This window comes from Eublepharis macularius, chromosome 12, assembly GCF_028583425.1.
Source record: "Eublepharis macularius isolate TG4126 chromosome 12, MPM_Emac_v1.0, whole genome shotgun sequence".
Taxonomy (NCBI): Eukaryota; Metazoa; Chordata; class Lepidosauria; order Squamata; family Eublepharidae; genus Eublepharis; species Eublepharis macularius.
The window spans coordinates 13,530,262-13,556,633 of NC_072801.1; the positions used below are offsets into that span (position 1 = coordinate 13,530,262).

Sequence of the window (26,372 nt, forward strand, 5' to 3'; positions counted from 1 at the left end):
CGTCAGCTTTTGAGAACCACAGCTCTCTTCATCAGATGCATCGTCAGCTTTTGAGAACCACAGCTCTCTTTATCAGATGCATCGTCAGCTTTCGAGAACCACAGCTCTTTGTCAGATGCATCGTCAGCTTTTGAGAACCATAGCTCTCTTCATCAGATGCATCGTCAGCTTTTGAGAACCACAGCTCTCTTCGTCAGATGCATCGTCAGCTTTCGAGAACCACAGCTCTCTTCATCAGAGAGCATTGTCAGTTTTCGAGAACCATATCTCTCTTCGTCAGATGCACTGTCAGCTTTCGAGAACTTCAGCTCTCTTCATCAGATGCATTGTCAGCTTTCGAGAACCACAGCTCTCTTCGTCAGATGCATTGTCAGCTTTCGAGAACCACTGCTCTCTTTGTCAGATGCATCGTCAGCTTTCAAGAACCACTGCTGTCTTCGTCAGATGCATCGTCAGCTTTTGAGAACTTCAGCTTTCTTCATCAGATGCATTGTCAGCTTTCGAGAACCACAGCTCTCTTCATCAGATGCATCCATGCATCTGACGAAAACAGCTGTGATTCTCAAAAGCTGATGATGCATCTGACAAAGAGAGCTGCGGTTCTCGAAATCTTATGCTACAATAAAGTTGGTCTTAAAGGTGCTACTGGGCTTTTTACTAATGTACAGAATGTTATCCTTATACTAGGAAGTCCCGGGTTCAGATCCCTACTCACCCTCGAAGTTCACTGGGTGATCTCGGTCCAATCATGGCTTCTTACTCTAACCTCCCTCCACCTCCAGGGCTATTGTGAAGCTTAAATGGGGAGGGGAGACAGCGTTAAGAGCTCCTTAAAGGGCAGGATTTAAAAATACTGAAAAATGGTTTTCTCGAACCACTCGTGCCCTGGAGTCCAAAACGTAAGAGCTCCAGCATCACTTTGCGGCAGACTAAGCTGCTTGTCCTCTCGATGGATGTTCTTGGCGGCACCTTCCCATCGCTTTGTGATGCAGAAACTACATGTCGTTGCTCAGATTCCTTTTGGGTCTCAAAATCGGTGGAGCGTCACTAGCTCCAGCACTGAGCACTCGGGGCCCGTCTGTTCCCAGGAGTTTCCTCAGCCTCACAATCTCTTGCTTGTATCTGCAGCCAAAAAACACGCCCCTGTGTGTCAACCCAGTGTATTGGTGGACCCGACAATACTGCCAGGGGCCCAAGACTGACATTCACCAGCCTCCAGGCCAATGGAAAGGGAGCCTGGGACTAGAGCAGAGGGAGAGGCCGGTGAGCAGAGGCACCAGAAACCCGTCTGGGGGCAGCCTTGGGGCTTCTCTCAGCAATGCAGTGCTGGGGCTGAGGGGCTTACAGTGGATTTTGAGACGATACAGCAGGCACTAGCACGGGATTGGCTCTCCAGGGCTCCCTGATTTGCAGGAAGCTTCTAGACTGTACTAGTTGCCTCTCTGTCAGTGGCTCTCTCCAACCAGATGAGTTTCCAGATAGCCACATTAGACCAAAGCAAAATAAAAGGGGTCGGGGGGAGGCGCTCATGGCTTCTGTTTGCGGATTCTACTTTAACCAGTGGCCTAACCTAGGCTCAGGGCCAAGCTAGAAGTGACGAATGACACTTGAACGGCAAGTGAACAGATTCACATGTATTCCTCCCTGTTCACTTGCGCTCTACTTATGCTCCACTCGGTCATGCAAGTGGAGCGCAAGTGAACGGGGAGGAATACATGTGAGGGCAAAACTACAAGTGACGAATGACACTTGAACAGCAAGTGGATTGAGTGGAGGGCAAGTGAACAGGGAGAAATGCACTTGCCGTTCAAGTGTCATTCGTCACTTGTAGCTTGGCCCTAAGTCTGTTCACTTGCTGTTCAAGTGTCATTCGTCACTTCTAGCTTGGTCCTCAATTTAAACATCACGCAGCCGGATAGCAGATGTTGAGCATGTGGCAGTGCACACACCCAGTATAGGGTTCCAGGTCTCTGTACCCTCCCAGCGGGAGGCAGGGGACCTGGGACTTGCCTGTAGTAGTCCCCTCTCCACACTCCTGGTGGGGCATGATGACGTCACTTCCGGGAAGCGTCGTCATCGCGCCGATTGTGGATGTGCTCCTGCATTTTGTGCAGGGCTAATTCTGGCTCGTTTGGGGCCAAGATTGGCCCCAGCGAAGTGCAGGAGCACACCCGTGCCCAGCGTGATGACATCACTTCAGGAAGTGACGTCATCGCGCCCCACGGGGAGCATGTCTCGTGCATGCTTTCCCGGGTTGCCTGCCAGTGGTGGGCGGTTGCTGGGGGGGGTTTGCCACTTCCCACCGATCACCAGCGCTTGGCAGGCAACCGGTAAGCCAAACCCAGCATCTCATTTAAAAAATTCTCTGATGCTACACATACTATGTTAGTAAGCTAGCGCAATGCCCGCCTGAGCTTTGGATCTCTGCTGTGCTAACTCTGCACATGGAACAGCCAAGAGCCCACTTTGAACAAGACATGGGACGTACATGGAGGCACTCATAAGTTCTTGCCTGTTAGTTTCGTTTTTAAATTGGTTCCTCAGAGTACCAAGAAGGAGGGAATTGGCGCCTGGCCTGTTTCAGGCACCTAACAGAGCCTGTTCCCCCAAGCAGCCAGAGGGAAGGCCAGCAGGGGGGAGGGGGTGTCAGGTCTTTGCATGGGGTGGCCAGAGCATGAGCAAGCTAGGGAAGAGTGCCCTCACCTCACAAGGTGCTTATCCACGTACTCGTGCAGTTCGGCAACCTGCTCTTCTGCTACCGTTGCCCGTGCTAGCAGCTGGCACCTCTCCTTCTCCAGATCTTCCTGCGCAAACACAAGCCGAGAAACAGGAAGGAGGGGAGATGATTGACCCAGTATGAATCTAGGCCACCTTGTAAATGTGTACTATGCCTCGTAGGAAAGATGCACGCATGCTTCAAACGGTATAAACCATTTCCTGCTCCATAATTGAGGGTTTGAATGAGAAAATGTGTGGGTTGACCTTTGTCCAGTAAGCTACTGCGGACTGAGCATGCTCAGACCTCAGCATAGTACGGGAGAGGGTTTCAACACTTGAGCCTTGCAATTGGCTGGGAGTACGGCACCTCTAGATTGGAATGGCCTGGAATAAATATTAGGAGCCTGGCCTTCTGGTTTTTGCCTGGTTAACAGAGCAAGGGCCTCTGCATCTTGGAATCTAGTACACCCTCCAGCCGAGATTCTGGCGTGGCCATCAGCATGTTCATGTATTCTTAAGGTGATGTTTGAAATGTGCATTCTGTATCACTGACATGTCTGTATGTATTTCGTTCTTCTGTTTCTGCAGTTTGCCCTTATGTACCCCTAAATCTGAATAAATTTAGACGCAGCAACATCGAATATTTTGACGTTCATCTATGAGACACGCATAGTTAAAAAAAATAGATACATGCAAAACAAGTTTCACAGCTGTGCTGTTGGTCTGAGCATTTTACCTGTACAGTGTGTGTGAACTCTCGAAGCTGTTTCCTGAGATCTGCCCAGCCCTCCTCATTCAGCATGCTAGGAAGAAAAAATCTGAGTGAAGTGAAACCGGGCTAGGCACACTTAGGATACAGGCTTAGTTCCGAAAACAAAGGTGTCTTCCACACAGGGATGGGATTTTGTGGTTGCAGCTGCATATAAAGCAACGGGGCTTCAACTTGGCAAGTTTCACAGCTGTTTCCCTGTGTCAGTTCCCCAGAAATATCTTGTCAGTTGGAGGGATAACTAACCTACTTTAGTTATTCCATCTAATGCACCAGGAGAGAGTTCTTTTACTCAGGCCACGTTGGTCCAGTGAGAAATGGAGGGGAGGTTTCCTGGAATATCAACTCTGGCCTTAGGAAAAAAGAAGATAAAAACCCTTTCTGCGTTTCTGGACCGCAGTGTCTCGAACTGTAGGGACAGGTGATTTAATGGTAGAGGCATGTGGGGCGGCCGTGGGAAAGTTCTTCTTTGTCCATCTGGGGACTGCTTAAGCAAAATATAGGTCACGGTTGAGGTTTGCGGGATTCTGGCTGTATAGAACGGATGGTATGAATTGAGGAATGCATTGTGCTTTAGGGTATGTGGGACATGGATGATGCGTTGAGGCTGCATGAGCGCCCTCTAGGGGGCACATGAATCATTAAGTCATGGAGAAAGGGAGCTGCATCTTGAGAATTACTAGAAGGAGGAAACGCAACACACGTTTCCCCCTCCACGTCTACGTGTGTTATCCTGCTCTTCCTCCAAGGATCTTGGGGTGCTGTACATTGTACTCTCCCTCGTCCATTTTATCTTCACAGCGACCCTGTGGTGGCAGCTTAGGCTGGGAAGGTGTGTGAGGCCCATGGTCACCCTGTGAACTTTGTAGCAATGCAGGGATTCGAATCCCAGGCTTCACAGATGCTACTCTGACACTCTGACCACTACCATGGTCATAGATCCAGAGGAGTCAGCTGTGTTAGTCTGTAGTTGCAAACTAGTAAAGAGTCCAATAGCACCTTTAAGACTAACCAACTTTATTGTAGCATAAGCTTTCGAGAACCACAGCTCGCTTTGTCAGATGCATCGTCAGATGCATCTGACAAAGAGAGCTGTGGTTCTTGAAAGCTTATGCTGCAATAAAGTTGCATCTGACAAAGAGAGCTGTGGTTCTTGAAAGCTTATGCTACAATAAAGTTGCATCTGACGAAGAGAGCTGTGGTTCTCAAAAGCTTATGCTACAATAAAGTTGCATCTGACGAAGAGACCTGTGGTTCTTGAAAGCTTATGCTACAATAAAGTTGCATCTGACGAAGAGAGCTGTGGTTCTCGAAAGCTTATGCTACAACAGTTGGTTTGTCTTAAAGGTGCTACTGGACTCTATTATTTTACTGGACTCTTCACTATCTGACCGCTACATAACACTCACTTCCAATATCAACAAGTACTCACTGACGAGGTGAAGTCCTTCCGCTATTTTCACTGAACTTGACCTGCAAGGACAGAAATAAAGGCCTGATCTATTCGGTCAAAGACCCTCTTGTATGGAGATATAAAATGGCAACCCAGTTAAAGCTGCTCCTCACTCTTACAAGTTTGCAAGGGTTATTGGTAGCCGTGTTGGTCCATAGCAAAATTCCAATGGTCATGCAATTTTTTTTTGTCACGACCCACCAAAATGGGTTGTGACAAGCTTGGGTCATTGGCAAGCTTTCCAGCTCTCTTTGCTGAAAAGTTTGCCATCTTACTACATTTTGGTGGCCCAGATACCCTGGTGAAAAATACCACCATGAGCGGGAAAACAATCAAATTAATTGTTTTGGGGGAGATACATGTCCTTCCCTGGTGCAAAAGGGATGGTAGCTTTGTGATTACATTCAGTGGAAAGCATTAACCAAAGACAACCTCAAAACCTGTTCTGGAATGTCTGTACGTAGTTTTAACCAAGATAGGGTTACCTTTTCTGGATGCCCTTCTCTGCCATGAACACTAGAGAAATCCAACAGGTGACAATTCCCCCAGTGCAAAAATACAATGGTGAGGGTACAGCAGGGCCGGATCTAGGGTTGCCGGCGCCTGGAGCAACCCTAGTCCGACCTCATGCGTGCTGTGTGCGTGCGTGCTCCCGGTGCCGCATGATGATGTCATTTTGGTGACATCACGCCAGGTGGCGGAGGCAGCGTGCGGGGCTGGGAAGCCGCCCACGCCATTCGCCTCCCCGCAGGCAAATGGCGTGGGCGGCCTCACAGCCCCTCACACTGCCTTTCGCCTGCCCCGCAGGACAGGGGGCGGCCGGCTGCCCCCTCTCCTGTGAGGCAGGTGAATGGCGTGCATGGCTGCGCTGCCCTTTGCCTGCCCTACAGGACGGGGTATGCGGCAAGCTGGCTGTCCCCTGTCCCGCGGGGCAGGCGAAAGGCAGCGTGGGGGGCTGCAAGGCTGCCCACGCTGCCGTCTGCGCGCTCTGGCAGCTGCTCCCGGCGCCCCCTCCCTGGTGGCGCCGGGGGCAGACTACCCCCCTGCCCCCCCTCGATCCGGCCCTGGGGTACGGTCACCATTTCTGTATTCAAAACATTCATGGCGGACTGGGGTCTATCAATACCGATTAGCCACGATGGTTAAATGGAACTTGCCTCTTCAGGGGCTGAACGCCAGATTCTTGGGCAGACAAGAAGGGAGGCCCCTGTGCCCTGCTTGGGGTATTCCTTGAAGCACCGAGGTGGCCACTGGTGGAAACAGGACACTGAACTGAAGAGACCCTTGGTCTGACCCAACAGAGTGTTTCTGAGGTTGAATCGGGGCCTGTAATCAACTTTTAAGGGCCACAGGATCTATGTTGGAGAAAGGGTGGCAACGGGAGTGGGTGGGCTGGATTAGCCTCTGAAGAAACAGCAAAGATGTCTTAGCTTAGATGTCTTTGCTATGCCTTGATGCCAATGCCAGGTAGCCAAGCTCAGATTTCCAAGTCCATTTATTCAACTGCCTCCTGGATAGCACTGTCCTGAAGGGTCCTGGAGCCCCTCCTCCCCATATTGTTTTCTACTGGGGGATCATAAATCCTCTTGGCAACATCCTACACCTTCCCAAGGGACCCGCTATCCTGGGAGCCCAAAGGCGGGAGATCTGTCCACCGTCACCACCTTCATCTGCAATTCGTGTAGCTCAGCCTCCAGCCTGGCTTTGTCTTCCCGCAGCCGGTTCAGCTCTTGAGAGGTGCTGTTCAGCAACTCAGCATCCGTGATGGCAAGGTGGTGTTCTGGAGGGCCAAGGTCCGTTTCGTTACTGCCCAGCATCCGGACCTGTTCACGCTGCATCCTGTCAACCAATGGAGAAATTACCCATCATCCTATTGGAGACTATTTATTTAGAATTATTATTTTAGGAGTTCTAGGTAGCACTGTGACTATCTTGTTAACATTACCAACTAGTGGTACCTAGAACCCCTAAAATAATAATTCCAAATAAATAAATGAATGAATAAATGAATGAATGAATGAATGAATAATCTACTCTCCAATAGGAAACATTCCCCTAGCCGGAACTACACTTTGATGGGCTGATGGTTAAAGACCATGTGCGTTCCAGAGTTTCCTATATACCACAAAAATAACCCCAATTTGTGATAAATTTACCCACTAAGCACCTCTGCATCCTTTTAAAAAACGTTTCTAGTCTTTTAGAAAAGAGTCCAGTAGCACCTTTAAGACTAACCAACTTTAGCATAAGCTTTTGAGAACCCCAGCTCTCTTCGTCAGATGCATCTCATCTGACGAAGAGAGCTGTGGTTCTCCAAAGCTTATGCTACAGTAAAGTTGGTTAGTCTTAAAGGTGTTACTGGACTCTTCTATTTGGCTACTGCAGACTAACACGGCTAACTCCTCTGGATCTAGTCTTTTAGGTTGTGATGAGAGTCTTAGGACAATACCCGGTGAAATTTCCAAAGCCAAATGGAGATTCTGGTCATCAACTGGAGTGAACTTGGTGACTTGCATCATCCACGGCTATTTAGCAAACTTATTCCTGTTCTGTTAGTTAAATTTTGATTTCATGGTAGTATTGTTAATTATTGTCCATGATCTGTTTTGGACAGCATTGATCTAAATCTTTTTAATAAGCATAGATCTTGGTACTCTGACTATCTAGAATATAAATTATGCAAATAAGGAAATATATTCAAGCTTGTATAAGCTACATGATTTCATACAGTTGCCAGTTAATGTCTGGAAAAGCCACACCAGTTTTTTACAACACTTTAAAGTCTAATAGGATCTTGTGGCAGAACCGTCTGTGGGCCAGAATCCACTTTATCAGAACTATATCCGACAAAACAGGCTTCGGCTTGCTTCAGCCGGAATGGATTTGTTAGTTTGGTGTAGTGGTTAAGAGCAGTAGGAGAACTGGGTTTGATTCCTGACTCCTCCACTAGAAGCCAGCTGAGCAACCTTGGGTTAGTCACAGCTTCTAGGAGCTCTCTCAGCCCCATCCACCTCACAGGGTGATTGTTGTGGGGATAATAACAACACACTTTGTAAACCACTCTCAGTGGATATTAAGTTGTCCTGAAGGCCAGTAGATGCAAAAACAGCCCTTCCAGAAAAGCTTCAGGTTTGGCCCTGCTCTGTTCCAGAGGTCACCTGTTGTTGGTTTCCGAGATGGTGTCACCCCCTACCTGTATGCAATCAATAGGTTCTCATGTATCTTGACCAGGTTCTGCAGGCGTTTCTTGTAGCCACGTGCAGCCCCAGCCAACTGCTCCTCCCGAGACTTATGGGAAGCCCGGATGTCCTTCAGCATGCTGTCCACGAAACGCTTCATGTGAGCAGGCTCAGACGGTGCCTTACTGGTCCCTGCCTTCTCCACTGATTTGCTGTCAACATAGGCCTTGAAATACACAAGACGAACCAACCACAAAAGAGAGTTACAGTCAAAAGCTAAACTGACCAGGAGGAATCCCACTGTAACCTACAGACTACTAAAGTTAAAAAAAAATGGTATACAAAATTGATTAAACAAAAATAATAATAATATTTGATTTATATACCACCCTTCAGGAGAACTTAACACCCACTCAGAGCAGTTTACAAAGTGTGTTATTATTATCCTCACGACAATCACCCTGTGAGGTAGGTGGGGTTGAGAGAACTCCTAGAAGCTGTGACTGACCCAAGGTCACCCAGCTGGCTTCAAGTGGAGGAGTGGGGAATCAAACCCAGCTCTCCAGATTCATGTCCTGCCACTCTTAACCACTACATCAAACTGGCTCTATCAATTTTCTTATGTACAATCAAAGATTGTAGGAAAAATATCACTAATGCACATCACAATCAATGTTGACCATAGTTTACAGAGTAATATTAAAAGTTTTAAATCTGTTCCAAACGCTCAGTTATTGGTTACGTGAACCACCACTGAGTCCAATAAAGTGACAAAGTGCAAGCATAAATTAGTATACAAACAAAGAATCTAGGAATTAAATTAATCAATACACATCACACCAATGTAAGTAAAAGTTCACAGAGTAATGCTGGGTTGTATAAATACACAGGGGCAATTCACATTTTAGCTCAAGCTGTTCCCTGAGAAATACGTCAATTTAAGGTTACCAAGAGACCAAGATGCTGGCCCAGAAAGGAGCCGTTTAGTGGTTTTCTACGTGACTGGAGAAACTATGTGATTTTCATATGATGGTTGAGTTGGGTGGGTGGGAGAGGAGAGGAAATCTTCACTCAGGCCATTTTCACACTGCTTTCCAGCCATGAAACATCGCACCAAGCTCCCGGAATGACAGCATCTTCCTGGCGCGATTTTGAATTACCATTCTCGCGCGAAATCGTGCCAGGAAAGATGCTGTCGTTCCAGGAGCTTGGCGTGATGTTCCGTGGCCGGTAAGCAGTGTGAAAATGGCCCCAGAGTCCTGTGGTGGCCCTCAGCAGACTCGGCTGCATTTGCTTACCGCCAGATCTGCAATATACTGCACAAGCCGCGAGCGGTACTCTTCATTCAACTCCTTCAGCTGCAGCTGAAGCCGAGAATTCTCTGCTTCAACCTCTTGGAGCTGGCTTTGGGAGGTAAGGACAACCTGCAGCCCAAGAAAGGAAAAATCAGTGAGCTTGGATTATCATGTTTATCTTGAGGGGTAGCCAGTTGCAGCAAAAATAAACAGGAGTCTTGTGGCACATCAAAGACAAAAAGCAAAAAAGGAAAGAGAGTCACGGTAAGCCTGCCCAAAGTAAGAGGAATGCCGTGACAGGGCTTACTAAGAAATAAGGGCCGTTTTCACACTGCTTTCCAGCCACGGCACATTGTGCCGAGCTCCCGGAACGACAGCGTCTTCCTGGCGCGATTTCGCGCAAAATCACGCCAGGAAGACGCTGTTGTTCCGGGAGCTCGGCACGATGTTCCGTGGCCGGTAAGCAGTGTGAAAACGGCCAAGTAAACTGATACAGCCCAATGACAAAAAATTAAATGTATTGATCCAAAGAATTTACACAAAACAGAAGGCACACCAGGTCTAACTTTAGCCGGGGGATGCAATTCCATATACGATAAGCAATTTACAAAAGTGCATCAGTGCTTGTAAACTTAACAATACAAAGTGCTAGAATCAGCACGGTCACTTTAAATGATGCAATAAAGCGGCTTAGCAGAGAAACGGGTATGAACCAATCTCCAAATTGCAATTTGGGGATTGGGATGTAAGGTCAGGATTAATAATAACCACCACAACAACATTCGATTTATATACCACCCTTCAGGACAACTTAATTCCCACTCAAAGCGGTTTACAAAGTATGCCATTATTATCCCCACAACAAAACACCCCGTGAGGTGGGTGGGGCTGAGAGAGCTCTGAGAGAGCTGTGACTGATCCAGGGTCACCCAGCTGGCTTCAAGCGGTGGAGTGGGGAATCAAACCTGGTTCTCCAGATTAGAGTCCCGCGGTCTTAACCACTACAAGAAATTGTGCTGATTGTGGCATTCAGGGCTGTTTTTCTACAGCCTGGCTTGCTACTCCCCCACTCCTCCCCCGTTCCGACTTTTGCAAACTAAGTACCCCTCAAGGTCTTCTTACCGCTGACTGCTCTGCTAGCTTGTGCTGTGTGTTCCGAATCGCTTTCTTGGCCTCCTGCAACTCTTTGCCCATGGCCACCCTGCATACAGATAGAACACCATCACCCACAATTAACGCCCATCACACTGGTGGTATGTACAGAATGCACCAAGACCTCAATGTTGTCAGCTGTGTGGTATGATGCCCCGCCTGCCCCCATGTGGTCTGCATGGCACAGAACCTGAACTTTTCTGAACATGCAGCCTTCTGAGAATCTCTGCTTCCATTTTTTTAAAAAAAAAATCTCTCAAGGTTGCAGAGGAAAGCTCTAAACTGGGCCGTTTCCACACTACTCGCCTTCTTCCGGAATGCTGCGGAACGTGGCGAAAAAAACGTGGACGATAGCGGCTTCTCGCACGAGTTTTGCGCGGCACAGGTGAGTAGTGTGGAAACGGCCCAGGTCTATCAGAATCCTGTCCAGTTCTGTCCAGTGGTGCTATCTCCCAGGAAAGTTTTCTAAGTACCGCACTGCTGGAAACCTAGGGTCAGTGTTTTCTGAAGAAACCCAAGCATGTAAATCGATCAGGCCCAAAGAAATAACTCAATGTTACAGACACGAATATTCTCTCTTCCCAGTAAACTTTGGGAGTTCTATGGGAGCAGGAAGCTAAACACTACAGGTTTCTAACAGACAATTCTCAGCATCCTTTTCAAATTAACATTTCCCAGGACTCTCAGAGATCCAGGCCGTAATGTTTATCATGATCCCCCCCACCAAGCGTGTAGCCCCAAAATCACCAGCCAGGGCCCTCACATTCTTTCCTCCAGTTTCCGTTGCTGGGAATTGTACATTTCCTTCATCGTTTCCATCTCTGTTGTGATGCGATCCTGATTTCCAAAGAGCTAAGGAGGAGAAAAAGAAGGATTTTGTTGCATCCTGCAAATACCGAGCTTGAGACCCTTAAGAGGTTGCCAGAATATCAAAGGGAAGCAAAGGACTTCTCCACCTAGGCCAGCCCAAGACTATCAGATCTTCCACCCTCTTGGCACTTGGCTCCCTGATTGCCTGTGATCAAACGTAGCCCTCTTACCCTGAAGAATCCTGTGGGTTTAGGGCTTTGTGTGGGAGAATTTCCTCCCAGCTTAGGCCAGTATTATAAGGCGCCATTTTGATCGCCCTCCCGCCACAAACTGGCACCAGTGCCCTGTCAGAGAGCACGGCAGGCCCACGCTCACCGTTTTCTCTAACTTCCGACGTTCGTGTTCTGAAGCAACCACGTCTTCTGGCTAATGACAATAAAACACAAACGATTGTACGTGAGCACACGAAGCTGCCTTCATGTCAAGCCTCTGGTCTGTCTAATCTAACTGGCAGTAGTTCCTCTGAGGTCTTTTACTTCACCTCCTACTGGAACCATTTTTTACCTGGCAAGGCCAGAGACTGAACCTGAACAGCTTCTGCACTCCAAGCCCGTGTTCTAACACTGAACCTGGTTTCTGCTTACAGGTGGAAGGTAGGGCCAAACTACAAGTGACGAATGATACTTGAACGGCAAGTGTATTCCTCCCTGTTCACTTGCCCTCCACTTGCTCTCCATTTGATCCATGTGCCGTTCAAGTGTCATTTGTCACTTGTAGCTTGGCCCATAGACTTTTGCCAAAGGGCAAAAAAGGGTATGCCTACACGGCAGGCTTTAGATTGGTTTCACATTCCTTTACCATAGGTTACTCTTGTTCTGCAAGAAGAGACTGAGAGCCAAGCTACAAGCGACGAATTACACTTGCCTGGCAAGTGAACAGACTCACGTGTATTCCTCCCTGTTCACTTGCCATTCACTTGCTCTCCACAGTGGAGTGCAAGTGGAGCGCAAGTGAACAGGGAGGAATACACGTGAGTCTGTTGTTCACTTGCCAGGCAAGTGTAATTCGTCACTTGTAGCTTGGCTCTGAGGATGTCTATCAGAGATCCCTCAGCCCCAAGGCTGGCTCTGGGTTTTGAGGAGCCCTGAGCAAGCTGCCTTCCTCTGCCCCATGTCTGCATCGGTGGCAGCTCCTCATCTTCCTCCTCACTGGCCATTTGCCGGGCACTCAGCACAACAGCTGGAAAGTGGCAGGCCCAATCCCAGAGGCATTAAGGAAGAGCTGTCGCTGGTCCACTGACCCTCTGCACAGAAGCCCGGGGCAACAGCTACTTGTTCACAGGCTCAACCCTCACCACTGTTGAGAGGCAGCAGGCAGGTAAGTAAACTATCGGGGCAGCTTCTTCTTCTCTTGGCCAAACCAGAGGTACCAGGCAGCCAGTTCTGCAGTCTCGCCCTACTGCAGTTCCACTAGTATTCTTTAGGGGAAGCCACGGCAACGAAACGAATGTATCTATGTAAGCTGGCAGCACAGATTGGCCCAAAGAGTCATACCTTCACTTTGCGAGCAGAGAGGCGGTGAACCAAAGCACGCACCCGTTCCAGTTCGGCAGAAGGCTCAGTAGTTTGGCCTCGGGCCTCGGGGCTGTTATTCTGTCCATAGGGATGAGAACTCTTAGCACTCGCCAGGTTGAGTAACTCTAGGCTCAGCTCTTCATTCTTGGTGACCTACAAAACACAACAAAGAAGGTTTATAAGGGTCTGGAGGGATTACCACCACCGCCACCACCCAGTTCAGACTGAACAGTGGTAATCAGGGCCATTGAAAGGGAGCAATAAATAATTTGGAGGTCTTGATCACTGTGGAGCAAGCTACAAGTGATGAATTACACTTGCATGGCAAGTGAACAGACTCACGTGTATTCCTCCCTGTTCACTTGCACTCCACTCAATCTCATCGAGTGGAGTGCAAGTGAACAGGGAGGAATACCAAGCTAGAAGTGACGAATTACACTTCCATAGCAAATGAACAGACTCACGTGTATTCCTCCCTGTTCACTTGCGCTCCACTTGCACTCCACTCAATCACTACGTGATCGAGTAGAGCGCAAGTGGAGCGCAAGTGAACAGGGAGGAATACACGTGAGTCTGTTCACTTGCCATGCAAGTGTAATTTGTCACTTCTAGCTTGGCCCCATGTAAGAATAGAGCTGGGCAAGTCACGTCTTTGATTTTCGAATTATGTTTTGACTGGGCCTTGGTGATGTTAGAGGAGGAGTCCCAGAGGGAATATTCATCTGGGGGCCCAGGGTGGGTCTCAGCAGCCCTAGTGGGGTCCCCGTTCCAAAGAGGACAAGTTGGCAGCATTATACGTGCTGCTGGTATATATATAGGACAGGAGCCTAAGGGTTCTTGGTTCTTAGCTCTTGGCCTACAGCCTTGACGTAACCTGGTGGACAATTCGGTATAGGATGTTTTGTGGACTGTGTGATGTTTTTGTCTGGTTTTTATGCTGTACTTTGTTTAAGTTTATTTAAATGGTATTAGGGTGTTTTTTTTTTTGCAAGCCATTTGTGCTTTCCTGGTAAGGAGAAAAGCCAGATAAAATATACACCAAATAATATAAAATGTGAGCAGCACAAACCTTTGGAAGAACCAGCATGCTTACTCTCATCACGGCTCAAGGATAAAACAGCGGTGCTGGTTTTTACTCAAAATTCTACTTATTTCCTTCTTCTCCTGCTTTCCTCCGTCATGGACTTTTAGACGGCACATAGAGGAGATTCCCTGATCTCTCATCCAGATGGTAACCAAGCCCAGCTCTGCTTAGCAAGACGTACCCTCAGATTATACCTGAAACTCGCTTTCCTCCAAAACTCCAGATGGCTCAAAGCATCCAGGCAGTTTGGTGGTGAAAAGTACCATGAAGTCACAGCTGACTTACGACGACCCCTGCTGGGGTTTTCAAGACAAGAGACTAACAGAGGTGGTTTGCCATTGCCTGACTCTGCAACTCTGGGCTTCTTTGGAGGTCTCCCATCCAATCACTAACCAAGGCTGACTCTGCTTAGCTTCCGAGATCTGAGAAGATCAGGCTTGCCTAAGGTATTCAGGTCAGGGCGTCCAGACAGTATAACCTCCCCCAAATGCTGGCCTTTTCAGCATGCAAACCTGGCAATTGACTTTGAGGTCAAAAATTGGCTACATCTTTATTTTCTCCTGCTTACTGGGCACCCAAAGCTGCTCCAGCAAGCTGTAGACTAGCCAGAGGTGCAGAAGGTCAACTGTTCATACTTCCTGTTCATGCTCCTTGACCAACGCCAGATAATTGCTCTTCAGAACCAGGTACTCGTCTGCCAACTCCTTGCGGTTCACCTCTAAGGCATGCAGCCGGTCTCGCAAGGCGTCACGCTCCCCCGTGGTCTTCTCACCATGGAGTTCAACTTCCAGAACACGATTCTCCAAAGCCAGGATCTGGGAATGCAAAGGGGGTAGGAAACAACGTCATTTCATCCTCATCATACTGCTTGAGTTACTGGGGGAATGGAATGTACTAACGCTGCCGTTTTGATCCCTGTCTCTAAGGGTTGCTGCCCCCAACACAAACCCCTATGTGGATAGGCAAACCCACAAATTGGGGACCAGCCACAGTGATGACTTGCGGTTCAGCAAACCTGAGCAGAAGGAGGTAAGTTTGCCCCCCCAATCTGATTTAAACAAACTTGATTTGGGGATTAATCCTCCACCAAAGTTCATCGTTTCACCTGCACATCAGCAGATGTTAGGACCCTTCCACCACCACCGAATGTTCTAAGAATATGAACCTCTGGCTATTCTTTCCTCATCTCCTGAAGAATCTTGAGAACGCAAGTATGCCTGTCGCATGCCACTAATTCCTCTTTGCCTGGTCTTTTCACAATACCTCTCTTTGGGCTGTTTGCTTTCACTATTTGTAGACCAGGGCAGTAAACAGGACAGTAATAATGAGGGGTCATTTCGTAGAAAAAGAGCTGGAGGAACTCATTAGCATAACTCATTAGCATAACTCATCAGCATATGCCACGCCCCTTGTCATCACCGGAAGTGTGTTATTAGCATAACTGATTTGCATATGCCACACCCCCTGACATCACCTATCCTGGCTGTTTTGGACCCAATCTTGGCCATTCAGGACTGAAATTGGGCCCGAAATGGCAAAAAGGGACTGAAAATGGCCAAAAAGGGGCTCAAAATGATCAGGATTGGGCTGCTGCTGAGCGGGAGAATGATCCACCACCCATCAGAGGCCCAATCCAGGCCATTTCGGCCCCAATCCATGCTGAAATGGGCCCAAAATGGCCGAGAGTCAGGTGGGCGGGGCCATCTGACATGTGACCTCTTTGGGGAACTGCAGGAACTGCGTTCCTGCGCATTCCCCCTCGAAATAAGCCCTGGTAATAATAATATAGCCCACTTGCGCGATAAAATTATAGCCAGTTTCTGCCTCTTTAATTACATGGCTTCCTGTGAAAGAATCCTGGGAATAGTAGTTGAGAGAGGTGCTGGGGGATGCTTTGTTAGCCCTCCAGGGTTCCTTGAGAAGAGGATATGGCTGTTAAATAGGGTTACCAGCTCCAGCTTGGGAAATTCCTGGAGATTTGGGGGGTAGAACATGGAGAAGTCGGTGTTTGGAGAGGGGTGGGACCTCAGCAGAGTATAATGCCATGGAGTCCATCCTCCAAAGCCACCATTTTCTCCAGGTGAACTGATTTTTGTGCCCTGGAGATCAGTTGCAATTCCAGGAAATCTCCAGTCACCTGGAGGTTGGCAACCATACCGTGTTAAACCACCTTCAAGGGATGGTTGTTGTGGATTTTCCGGGCTGTATAGCTGTGGTCTTGGCATTGTAGTTCCTGACGTTTCGCCAGCAGCTGTGGCTGGCATCTTCAGAGGTGTAGCACCAAAAGACAGAGATCTCCCAGTGTCACAGTGTGGAGAAGATGTTGGCAGGTCATTTATATCTACTCAGGAAGGTGGTGTTGGGCTGAGTCATCCTGTAAGAGTTTCCCAGGGTATGGAATGCTAATGGAGGGAGGCTTCACTGTTCTTTTGCATATGGATTGGTTCTTGATATGCTAATCTTCTAACCTTCAAGGGAGTCCTGTGAATCTGCCCAGTGTCTAGAGGAGGACTTTGAACATCAAAAATAGGGCCTCATTAAGTGGTCTCAAGACTTTAGAATAGAACGATCAGGTTTGGTCCTCTAACATATTTAATTCTAACACAATGGTTACCAAACTACAAACGTATAAAATCGTGAATAGATGGTACTTGACTCCAAAAAAACTATCACAAATATCATCATTATTGTCACGACAATGCTGGAAAGGATGTGGTGTAAAGGGAAATTTTTCCCATTGCTGGTGGAAATGTCAACACACAGACGCATTTTGGAAGGAAGTCTTAAAAGAAATTAAACAGATAATGGGATACGAAATTCCTTTATCACCCGAAATGATTTTCCTTGACCAATGGGATAACGTTCACATTCCTAAAATTAGAAGGGATCTCATAGCAAACCTACTTGTGGCAGCTAGAAGCGCTATAGCAACTTTATGGAAATAAAAAAATACTCCAACAATTGAAAATTGGTTCTAAAAAATATGGGACCACTTTATTTCAGAAAAATTAAAGGACAAAATTTACCAAGCAGAACGTTTTCCAAATAGCAGAAACTTTACGGAGAAATGGTTTCCATTCTTTGAATACTTAGAAAACAATAGCCTTCAACCTAGCCTAAAGCTATTTCAAAAGTTGGGAAATATATGAGTCATTTATAAGTCTAGATAGGGCCTCACTTACTGTCATGTGGGGCTTGCCCAAACAGACCTACCGTACTCTTCAATTCAAAATGTTCTTCCTCGTATTGCTCTCTCATTTTGTTGCTCTCGATCTGGACATCGATGAGGTCCTTGGAAATCTATGAGGATGAGGAAATCTATGAGGATGAGGAAGTCCTCTACTCTTGGATGCTGAATTCCTACAATCCAACCCTCCAAATCCTGAAATATCTAATGTTAAAGACCAGCTTGTGCTTTTGCAACTCCTTTCCCTTGCTCCGCAGAATGTGTCTTTGTGTGGGATGCTGATTTAAAGAGAAAGTCCGTGTCATGTCTGTCTGGCTACATACATGCCATGATTGTGTTGCTGATATTGATATTACTAATGCTGACATTGACCGTTTTCACACTACTAACTTGCTTCCGTAACATTGCGAAACGTTGCACAAAAACCACGGAAGATAGCGTCTTCTCGCAAGAGTTTTGAGCGATGTCGCGCAAAACTCTTGCGAGAAGTTGCTGTCTTCCACGTTTTTTGTGCGACGTTTCGCAACATTACAGAAACAGGTTAGTAGTGTGAAAACGGCCATTATGCTAAAGTCATGCTACTGTATTAATGTGTGTTAATTAATATGCACTCTCTCTCTCTTCCTGCATAACTGTAGTGCAGATGTTGCTAAAGACCCAAACATGGACCTCTCCCTTATCTTAGAGAAATATGAGAGTCTCGGCTAGAAGTAACCTTGAAATGTCTAAGTGCCAACCTCAGCTACTAACCCCAAATGCTGGGAATAAGTTGTTGTCTATCTGATTCACAGTCATAACTAAGTTGATTCTCACAGAACCTGCGTAAGCTGCGCGCCAAAACTCTAACTGTTGTTTGAAGCGTGGGGAAATAACCGAGATTGCCTGATTTGAATTGCCACTTCTGTCAAACTCCGTGATGGAGTGCAGACCTGAACTGTATGGATTCTAATAAAGCTACTTCTTATGGAACCAACATGTGTTCACTACAGATGGGCTTGCGGGATCTACCTGCCAGGGACTGACAGTCTGGCTAACATTGCAGTGCTGTTGTAGGAATTGCTGAAATATTCTAAGCAAATGTTTTGGAAATAATTACTTGGCTCTTTAGGCAGCTAAACATTGTTTGGAAGATGTTCTCACGGGGCTGGCTGGCCTGCTGGGTGAAACCTGGGCTTTTTTATAGCATCTTTTGTGCATTGTTTATTTTGTAATGCTTCTATTACATGGGATGTCTATTTTGTGATAGAATATTGTGGGTTGATTTCCGATGGTTTATTTACTTGTGCATTTTGAGTTGCGGAAGCCGCCCTGATCTCCCAATGGAAAGAAAGGTAGGGTATGCTTTCTACAAATAAATAAAATAAATATTGTTTATCTTTTGCATCCTGCCCCTTAACCAGAAAGTTCATTCCCAGGGTGGATAACAACAATGAAATCCTAATTTAAAATATCGAAACATCAAGTAGTAGAGCAGATATCATACAGCAGGGCAGTTTCCACACTACTCACCTTCATCCGGAACGGGGCGCAACGTCGCAAAAAAACCACGGAAGATAGTGTCTTCTCGCGCAAGTTTTGCAAGAAGACGCTATCTTCCGTGTTTTTTTCGCGATGTTGCACCCTGTTCCGGATGAAGGTGAGTAGTGTGGAAACGGCCCAGGAGAAAATTTGAATAATATAGTAGGCAGTAATGTATGAATTCAGCAATTTAAGCCGTAACTACTGTAAAGAAAATTCACATAAAAGGGTAAGCAGACAAAAAGGTTCTTGCAACTGGCACTGGCATCAGTCCAGTCTCCAAGGAGAGAACATTTTAAAATGGAGAGGCCACCACTGAAAAGGCCCTGTTCCTTGATGTCATCCTTCTCCCCTCTGAAAAAGGAGGGAGATGGAGCAGGACCTCAGCTAACTATCCTAACCAGGGCCAGAAGGGAATATGGTAGAAGATCATATTCTCATCTCCCACACACACCACTCGCAATCATTACCATCCTCTGCCAAGATGGGTTGAAATTTTAGGGGGTCTGTTGATAGAGAGCAGAGATTTAAGGAACTGGATTATGCTTTCAAAACACTTGATGGCATCAGAGCTGTCCTGCATTAGTTCTTGTCGCAGAGACCAGTGGTCGTCCTTCATCTTAGAGCCAAGCTACGAGTGATGAATGACACTGGAACGGCAAGTGAACAGACTCACATGCAGGGCTTTTTTTCAGCTGGAACGCGGTGGAATGGAGTTCCGGAACCTCTTCAAAATGGTCACATGGCTGGTGGCCCCGCCCCCTGATCTCCAGACAGAGGGGAGTTGAAATTGCCCTCCGCACCGCCCAGCGGCACGGAGGGCAATCTCAACTCCCCTCTGTCTGGAGATCAGGGGGCGGGGCCACCAGCCATGTGACCATTTTCTCCGAGGGCAACCCACTGAGTTCCACCACCTCTTTTCCCAGAAAAAAAAGCCGTGCTCGCGTGTATTCCTCCCTGTTCACCCAGCTACATTCCAGCATCCCTCAATCAAGTGGAACGCAAGTGAACAGGGAGGAACACACGGGAGTCCATTCACTTGCCGTTCAAGTGTCCTTCATCACTTGTAGCTTGGCCCATAGACTGAGGGATGCTGGAATATAGCTGGGTGGACCACTTGATTCTCCTTATGCAAGACTGAGATCCCTCTAGGGGATCATGGGCAGGACTAAGCGAGATGTTACCCCTGAACTGAAGCAAAAGCCCTAACGGGCAGTGATCACTCTCGGTCCTGTTGCCCACCTCAAAACAAAGGATCTGAGGCCGGAGTGAGGGTGGTACTGCTGTGTGATCTCTTGTGCTGCTGGCTCCTCGGGTGAATAAGAATGTCAACATCCCACCTGAGATATTAAACCTTCTGCCATGGAGAATATGCAGCTGATGGAATGACAGCAGTTCTAATACTCTTACCTTAAGTTTCTCTTCTTCAGTGCGGACTAGCCTCGACGACAGTGCCGTCTTTGAGCCGGCCAGCTGCCCAGTCTTCTCCTGCAGCTCTCCGAGCCTGGCGTACAGCCTTTCATTGCGGTCTTGCAGCTGAACCTGGTAGTGGAGAACAACAGCCGCACTCAGCATCCTGTGTGTCTCGAGAAGTAAGATCCCCCCCTTGAATAGCAGCTAGAAGCTATAGTATCACTAAAAGGGGCAAAAGCCAGTGTGTGGGCTGTTACCCAAATTGCTACATACATGATGACCCAATAATCAACAAAGGCGTCCCTTTACCAGCAAGGAACACACACATGTTCAGGGGGATACTATTTTGTGATCTTGAACTAGGGTTGCCAGGTCCCCTTATCCTCCAGGCAGGAAATGGGAGACCTGGCACTCTCCTTTTTAGATGATGTCACTTCCAGGACAGGGTCTTGTGCTGCTCCTAGGAGTGCTCCTGTGCTCTGCAGTGAGCCAATTTTGGCTTGTTTGGGGCCGATATCGGCCCGCTGAGGAGCATGGGAGCGCTGCCGGAGCAGTGCGATGGGCCCTGGAGTGCTCCTGCACTTTGCAGTGGGTCAATTTCAGCCCGTTTGGGGCTGAATTGGGCACCTGGAGCCGAAATCAGCCTGCTGCGGAGCGCAGGAGCACTGCCAGGAGGGCCCTGGAGGACTCCTACACTTCACAGAGGGCCAATTTAAGCCCCAAACAGGCACGATTTGGCCTGTTTGGGGCCCAAATCAGCCCACTGAGGAGTGCGGGAGTATTCCCCCTCCTTTCCCCCCCGTCAGCCAGGTAAGCGGGGGCAGGGGGTGGAGAGTAGGAGTGGGGGATCTCCCAGCGGGGAACTGGCAACCCTATCTTTAACCATTGTATACTAATGTCTAGATCCAGGACAGAACTCAGAATAACTAGGAGAAATAAACACTCTTAAAATGAAAAGGTTTTATGGAGATAACGTAAGCCAAATGAAACAACTGTCACAAGAAACGAGAGACAGAGAAAGCAAGAGAGAGATTGCAAAGCAGCAAACCAAAAACCTTTTCCTAACAGCTACCTTTCTACTCCTGTAGAGTGTGGAAATCCTGGAGAGTCCTGATGTGAAGAGCAGAAGAGTGGGGTGTGGAGACGGAGACCGACCAGCTCGTGTCTCCAAGGAACTTGTGCCCCGTAGGGGCAGTAGCTGGAAAAACAGCTGCCAAGTATTGGGGATGTGGGGGCTATATTTATAGTACCGGTGTTCATGATCTGGAATGTGCTGGTCACAAGGTGAGGCAATGGTAAGTGAACAAAAGACTGGAAGTGGCCGATGGCTGCCTCTGGGAGGATGAGGGGTCTGTGACAGGCATGGCCAAACTTGCTTAATGTAAGAGCCACATGGAATAAACGGCAGATGTTTGAGAGTCGCAAGACATGATGCATTGAAGTGACTTCAGATGAAAAGGTGGGTTTGGGGGAGTGTCCTGAACGTGACATCAGAGGAAGGGGTGGAGTTTTGGTGCAGTATGCTGGAAGTGACATCATCAGAAGGGGTAGGGCTTGGGAAGAGCCATCACATGACTGTTGACTTGGAAGTGAAATCACAAAAGTGATGTCATATCCTTGTTAGGCTTCACCCCCAAAGTCCCCAGGTATTTTCTGAGGCAGACCTGGCAGCCCCAACATTTTTGTCGAAAATAGGAAAGACAAGGAAAGAAAGAAGGAAGGAGAAAAGGGAAAAGGCAGGGAAGACATGGGGAGGAAAGGGAGGGAGGGAAAGACTTGAAAAGAAAGGAGGGAAGGGAGGGAAATAAACTAAACTAAAATGTACGGCCATGGCGATACTCAGAGATCACTGGGAGCCACACAATATGTCTAGAAGAGCCACGTGTGGCTCCCGAGCTGCAGTTTGGCCACCCCTGATCTGTGATAAAGCTGAGCTCCTGCTAGATCTTACCCTGCATTAAGGCTATCAGAAAACATAGAGCCAAGCTACAAGTGACGCCTGACACAGGTTGGACACTTGTCAGCTTGCCTACATTTCCCATCAAAACTTGAGGTAAGCTGACAAGTGTCCAACCTGTGTAAGGCGTCACTTGTAGCTTGGCTCCTAGTTGTGGAGAATCACCCAGTCTAAAGTGGAGAGGAGGCTGACACTGAAAAGGGGAGTTCACAGACCTAAGGCTGGGCGAATAACAAGATTAAGGAGTGGGCAGAAATCTTCCTGTGCAGTCACTAAGATAAGGGGAAGAACTAGCTGGGGTCAGTCCATTGCTCATTGTCTTGGAGACCTGGGTCATTCCTTAGGGCCCAGTTATTCAGGGAGGAGGCGCCAAAGTCCTTGGGGAGAATGGCCCTCCAGTTTATTCAGCCTGAGGTGGGCTTTAGGGAGGAGCTGGTCTGCATTCCATTGCTGCTTAATGGCTCACTTTCTTGGCCTTGGCGTGGCTCACCGCTGCATAACAAGCCACTGCTGTTAGCTTAACTTCAGACTCCATTTTGTAGCCCTCAGCCCATGTTAGAACCAAAATGGGGGATCAAAAAAGGGATCCCCATGAAGCGAGGGCTCCAAGGGCTACAGGAGGGCGCCATTAAAATCCCCATTCGTCCATGGAAGCTGGCTGGGTGACCTTGGGTCACTTGTTCTCTTTCAGTTTGGTGTAGTGGTTAAGAGCGGCAGGACTCTAATCTGAAGAACTGGGTTTGATTCCCCACTCCTCTTCTTGAAGCCAGCTGGGTGACCTTGGGTCAGTCACAGCTTCCTGGAACTCTCTCAACCCCACCCACCTCACAGGGTGATTGTTGTGAGGATAATAACAACACACTTTGTAAACCGCTCTGAGTGGGCGTTAAGTTGTCCTGAAGGGCGATATATAAATTGAATGTTGTTGTGATGTTGTTATTATCTGCCTCGCAGGGTCGTTTTGAGGATAATGTAATAATTATATACATCCACCCTGAATTTCTTTGGGGAAGAGTGGAATAAAAAGGGAATAGACCAATAAGAGCCAAAGGGTCTGAGTATAGCTGGCACAGCGGCTGGACAAAGATTTCCTCTGCTTCCCCTGTCCCAAACATGAAAACAAATCTCATTGCTTATTGTTAACATGCATAGACTATCTGAAGAAGGGAGTTCTGACTCTCAAAACCTCACACCCTGGAAATCTTGTTGGTTTCTAAGGTGCCACTGGACTCAAATCACACTGGCATGCATAGTCTAGTAACTGGTTCTCTCATTGTGCACCATACATTACTTTCAAAAAAATCTCATCCCTCCCATTTATATCCCATATTTCGTCCAAGCAACTTGAGGCAGTATACAAACTGCTGCTGCATGTTACCCTCAAAGCAGCCCTGTGAGGTAGGCTGAAACATATTACCTGTCTCGAGGTTGCCCTTCCCCTACCCCTCAACGGATTTATAGCTGCACAACAGTGTCTGGCTCCTGGACCACCTCTCAGCACAATTGGGGGACCCAGATTTTGGCCCTCCCTGACCATTCACAAGAGCTGCAACATTTCCTCAAGACAGTATTGAACTTAGAATGAGGTGGTCCATATTCAAGGCCTCATCAGTGGCCTCCCCTTAGTGGTGTAGTTTGCAAACCTGGGAATTCTCCCAAGCAGTTTTTGAGTAAAGGCACGCAGGCCTTTACTCAGCCCTATATGAAAATATGAACAATAATTATCAAGAAGGATGTGTATTAACCCTTTAATCCTTGAAGGATATGTGTTCTACATTAAGTTGTCTGCTACACTGTAAAAGATTTGGGCGCATATTGAAAGATGCTCATGCAGAAGAGCAGCTATAAGCCTGGTCGACTTTGTTGTCACCCTCTCTGTTAATATTTCTCATTATGTGGCCAACAAGGAAAGATGGCAGGCAAGGCGCTTGTCTGAATTGGTATCAGCACCCAAAGGAAGGCAACTTTTGGGGGGCCTTTAGAACCTGGGAACTTCTACTAGCATTATTTCAGCAAAGCAACTTTAAAGTGGCACTTACATTTTCATTGGTGAGGCGCTGGACCTGCTCTCGGAAGACACCGAGGGTGTTGGTCCCAGAGGCATTTCTTGAGTCCATGAGTTCCAAAGGGGAAGGGAATGGGTGCTTCAGGAGGGGGTGAGTGGCATACAGTAAGCTGGGGTGAAAAAATCTAGAAAAAATTCAGAGGGCTGTATCTAGCAGACACTGTATTTACCGAACTGGAATTGTACAAGTTGGGTTGCTATCAACTCAGGTTGCTAATGGGCGTGGCTTTCACCTTGTGGATAAGGTAGAATAAGACACCTGCTCTCCTGGGAAGTTCCTTGGAGAATAAGAGCTTGGCTTCCCTCCTCCCATGTAATGTGAATAAAAGCGTGGGCAGCCTTGGTTTCCTTTTGAGAAGTTACAATATTTCATCAAGTGGAAAAGGTGGCCGTGGATCTGAGTTTTAGATTTTGAATATTGATGTGAATGGCAGAATGGGAATTTTCCGGATGAAAACACATTTTAGAATGCCCAGATCTCAATTTCATCACAAAATTCTGATATCTTTGTGCCGCTCATTTGATCTGAGTCCCTGTGCAAATTCCACCGTTTCGAATGGATGATGCCACTGAAAAGACTACAAGATGGATTTGGCGGCAAAAGCCTTCTTTTATTGTTATTTCCCCAGGAACTGGTATTCAGAGGTACATTGATTCTAAATAAGGAAGTTCCATGAATTTGATTAATGCCCCTTTGAGAGTCATCTAAACCAGCAGCCATCACCAGGGCTTTTTTTCTGGGAAAAGAGGTGGTGGAACTCAGTGGGTTGCCCTCGGAGAAAATGGTCACATGGCTGGTGGCCCCACCCCCTGATCTCCAGACAGAGGGGAGTTTAGGTCACCCTCCGCGCTCAGCGCGGAGGGCAATCTCAACTCCCCTCTGCCTGGAGATCAGGGGGCGGGGCCACCAACCATGTGACCATTTTCAAGAGGTTCCGGAACTCCGTTCCACCGTGTTCCAGCGGAAAAAAAGCCCTGGCCATCACTATATCCTACATATGTACATATGAAAATGCCACAGACTGAATCAACCCATTGGTCCATCAAGGTTAGTACTGTGTCTACTCTCTAGACTCCCTAGGGTGTCAAACTAAGCTTTTCACATCATCAGCTACCTGATCCTTTTAACTGGAGATGCCCAGGATTGAAACTGGGGCATTCTGCAGCCAAACAGATGCACTACCACTCCCCTGTGGCAGTGAGTTCCGCAAGTAAATTTTGCACTGTATGAAGAAACACTTCTTTTTGCTTGTTTTAAATCTACTGCCTTCTAGGATTATAGATGAGAAAACATTATTTCCAACCACTTTCTCCACCCCATGCATAACTTCGTAAATGTTTAGTAAACCAAAGATTTGAGATCCCTTTAAGGATAGCAGAATTGGTCACTGGCAGATCTATGGGACAAAACAGACTTGCAAAAGAACCATTAGTGTGAATGGAGGAAGACACTTTGTCATGCTGTTTTTCTTTATATGGGACTTCGTTATTGTTTTATTTTATTATCCTTTATTTATAGTTCACCTTTCTCACTGTGACTTGAGGCAGATTACAAAATATACATTAAAAAAGGGGAATCAGGCTGCATAACACATCCAATAAACAATGAAACAGGACAAGGATTAGCAAAATAGAAATGCAAACCAGTTTCAAGGTGTGATAATACTGTATGTAAACGATGAAGAAAGTAGATTACAAACGTAGAGGACAGCAGAGTAAAGGATACTATATACTGTAAAAACTATACTGACGAGTTTCCAGACATGCACTCCCTTCGCCTGAAGTGGTCCGGTTCATTTTTTAAACTTTTGCTTTCAGCCACATGCAGGAATTGGCCCTGGGGAATGTTCCTTCAGTTAAAGCTGCAAAGATCTTGCAACAGCCAAATATGAGAAGCCCTGTGAGATCTGGAGCTCTATTATATTAATGAACACAAGAGGGCAGCAACAGGCTTGTCTCAAAAGAGTCAAAGGACATCTGCAATAGGGTCGATTTACTCCTGGGAAAGTGAAGCAAGAATGTGCTCTCTTTGGCAATACTAGAATTTATGAAGCGGATGGGCAGCAGATTCAGGGCAGAAAAAGAAAGCAGCGCCTTCACACCCAACACAATTATCTTGTGGAACACACTGCCACAAGAAGTAGCAATGGCTGCTAGCTCAGAAGGGTCTTTAGAGGCCATCTAGTCCAACCCCGATG

The 26,372-nt window shown here is 47.3% G+C and overlaps 1 protein-coding gene across 3 annotated transcripts; it reads right to left on the minus strand.

The window, feature by feature from the left end:
* Positions 1-560: 560 nt before the first annotated feature.
* Positions 561-24,323, minus strand: CCDC78 (coiled-coil domain containing 78). 3 transcript variants are annotated; one of them, XM_054995578.1, is made up of 15 exons: positions 24,149-24,323; positions 20,150-20,281; positions 17,248-17,334; positions 14,751-14,849; positions 12,930-13,103; positions 11,752-11,802; positions 11,330-11,418; positions 10,537-10,615; positions 9,418-9,543; positions 8,134-8,345; positions 6,605-6,779; positions 4,920-4,960; positions 3,455-3,521; positions 2,704-2,804; positions 561-1,122 (listed from the first exon to the last, which is right to left on the minus strand). In XM_054995578.1, exons 1-15 carry the CDS (start codon positions 24,224-24,226, stop codon positions 996-998), a joined length of 1,638 nt encoding a protein of 545 aa, XP_054851553.1. In that variant the 5' UTR covers positions 24,227-24,323; the 3' UTR covers positions 561-995. The 3 variants fall into 3 exon arrangements, with proteins under 3 accessions (XP_054851553.1, XP_054851552.1, XP_054851554.1); XM_054995577.1 differs by having other exon boundaries at positions 14,670-14,849; XM_054995579.1 differs by lacking the exons at positions 561-1,122; positions 2,704-2,804; positions 3,455-3,521; positions 4,920-4,960 and adding an exon at positions 6,007-6,190 and having other exon boundaries at positions 14,670-14,849.
* Between the last annotated feature and the right edge of the window lie 2,049 nt (positions 24,324-26,372).

Coding starts and splice junctions, on each gene's coding strand:
- CCDC78 (XM_054995577.1), bottom strand. CDS start 24,226: ATGGACTCAAGAAATGCCTCTGGGACCAACACCCTCGGTGTCTTCCGA. Junction 11,803..12,929: donor TCTCTGCTCGCAAAGTGAAG/GTATGACTCTTT, acceptor TATTGTCATTAG/CCAGAAGACGTGGTTGCTTC. Junction 2,805..3,454: donor AGTTCACACACACTGTACAG/GTAAAATGCTCA, acceptor GTGTTTGCGCAG/GAAGATCTGGAGAAGGAGAG.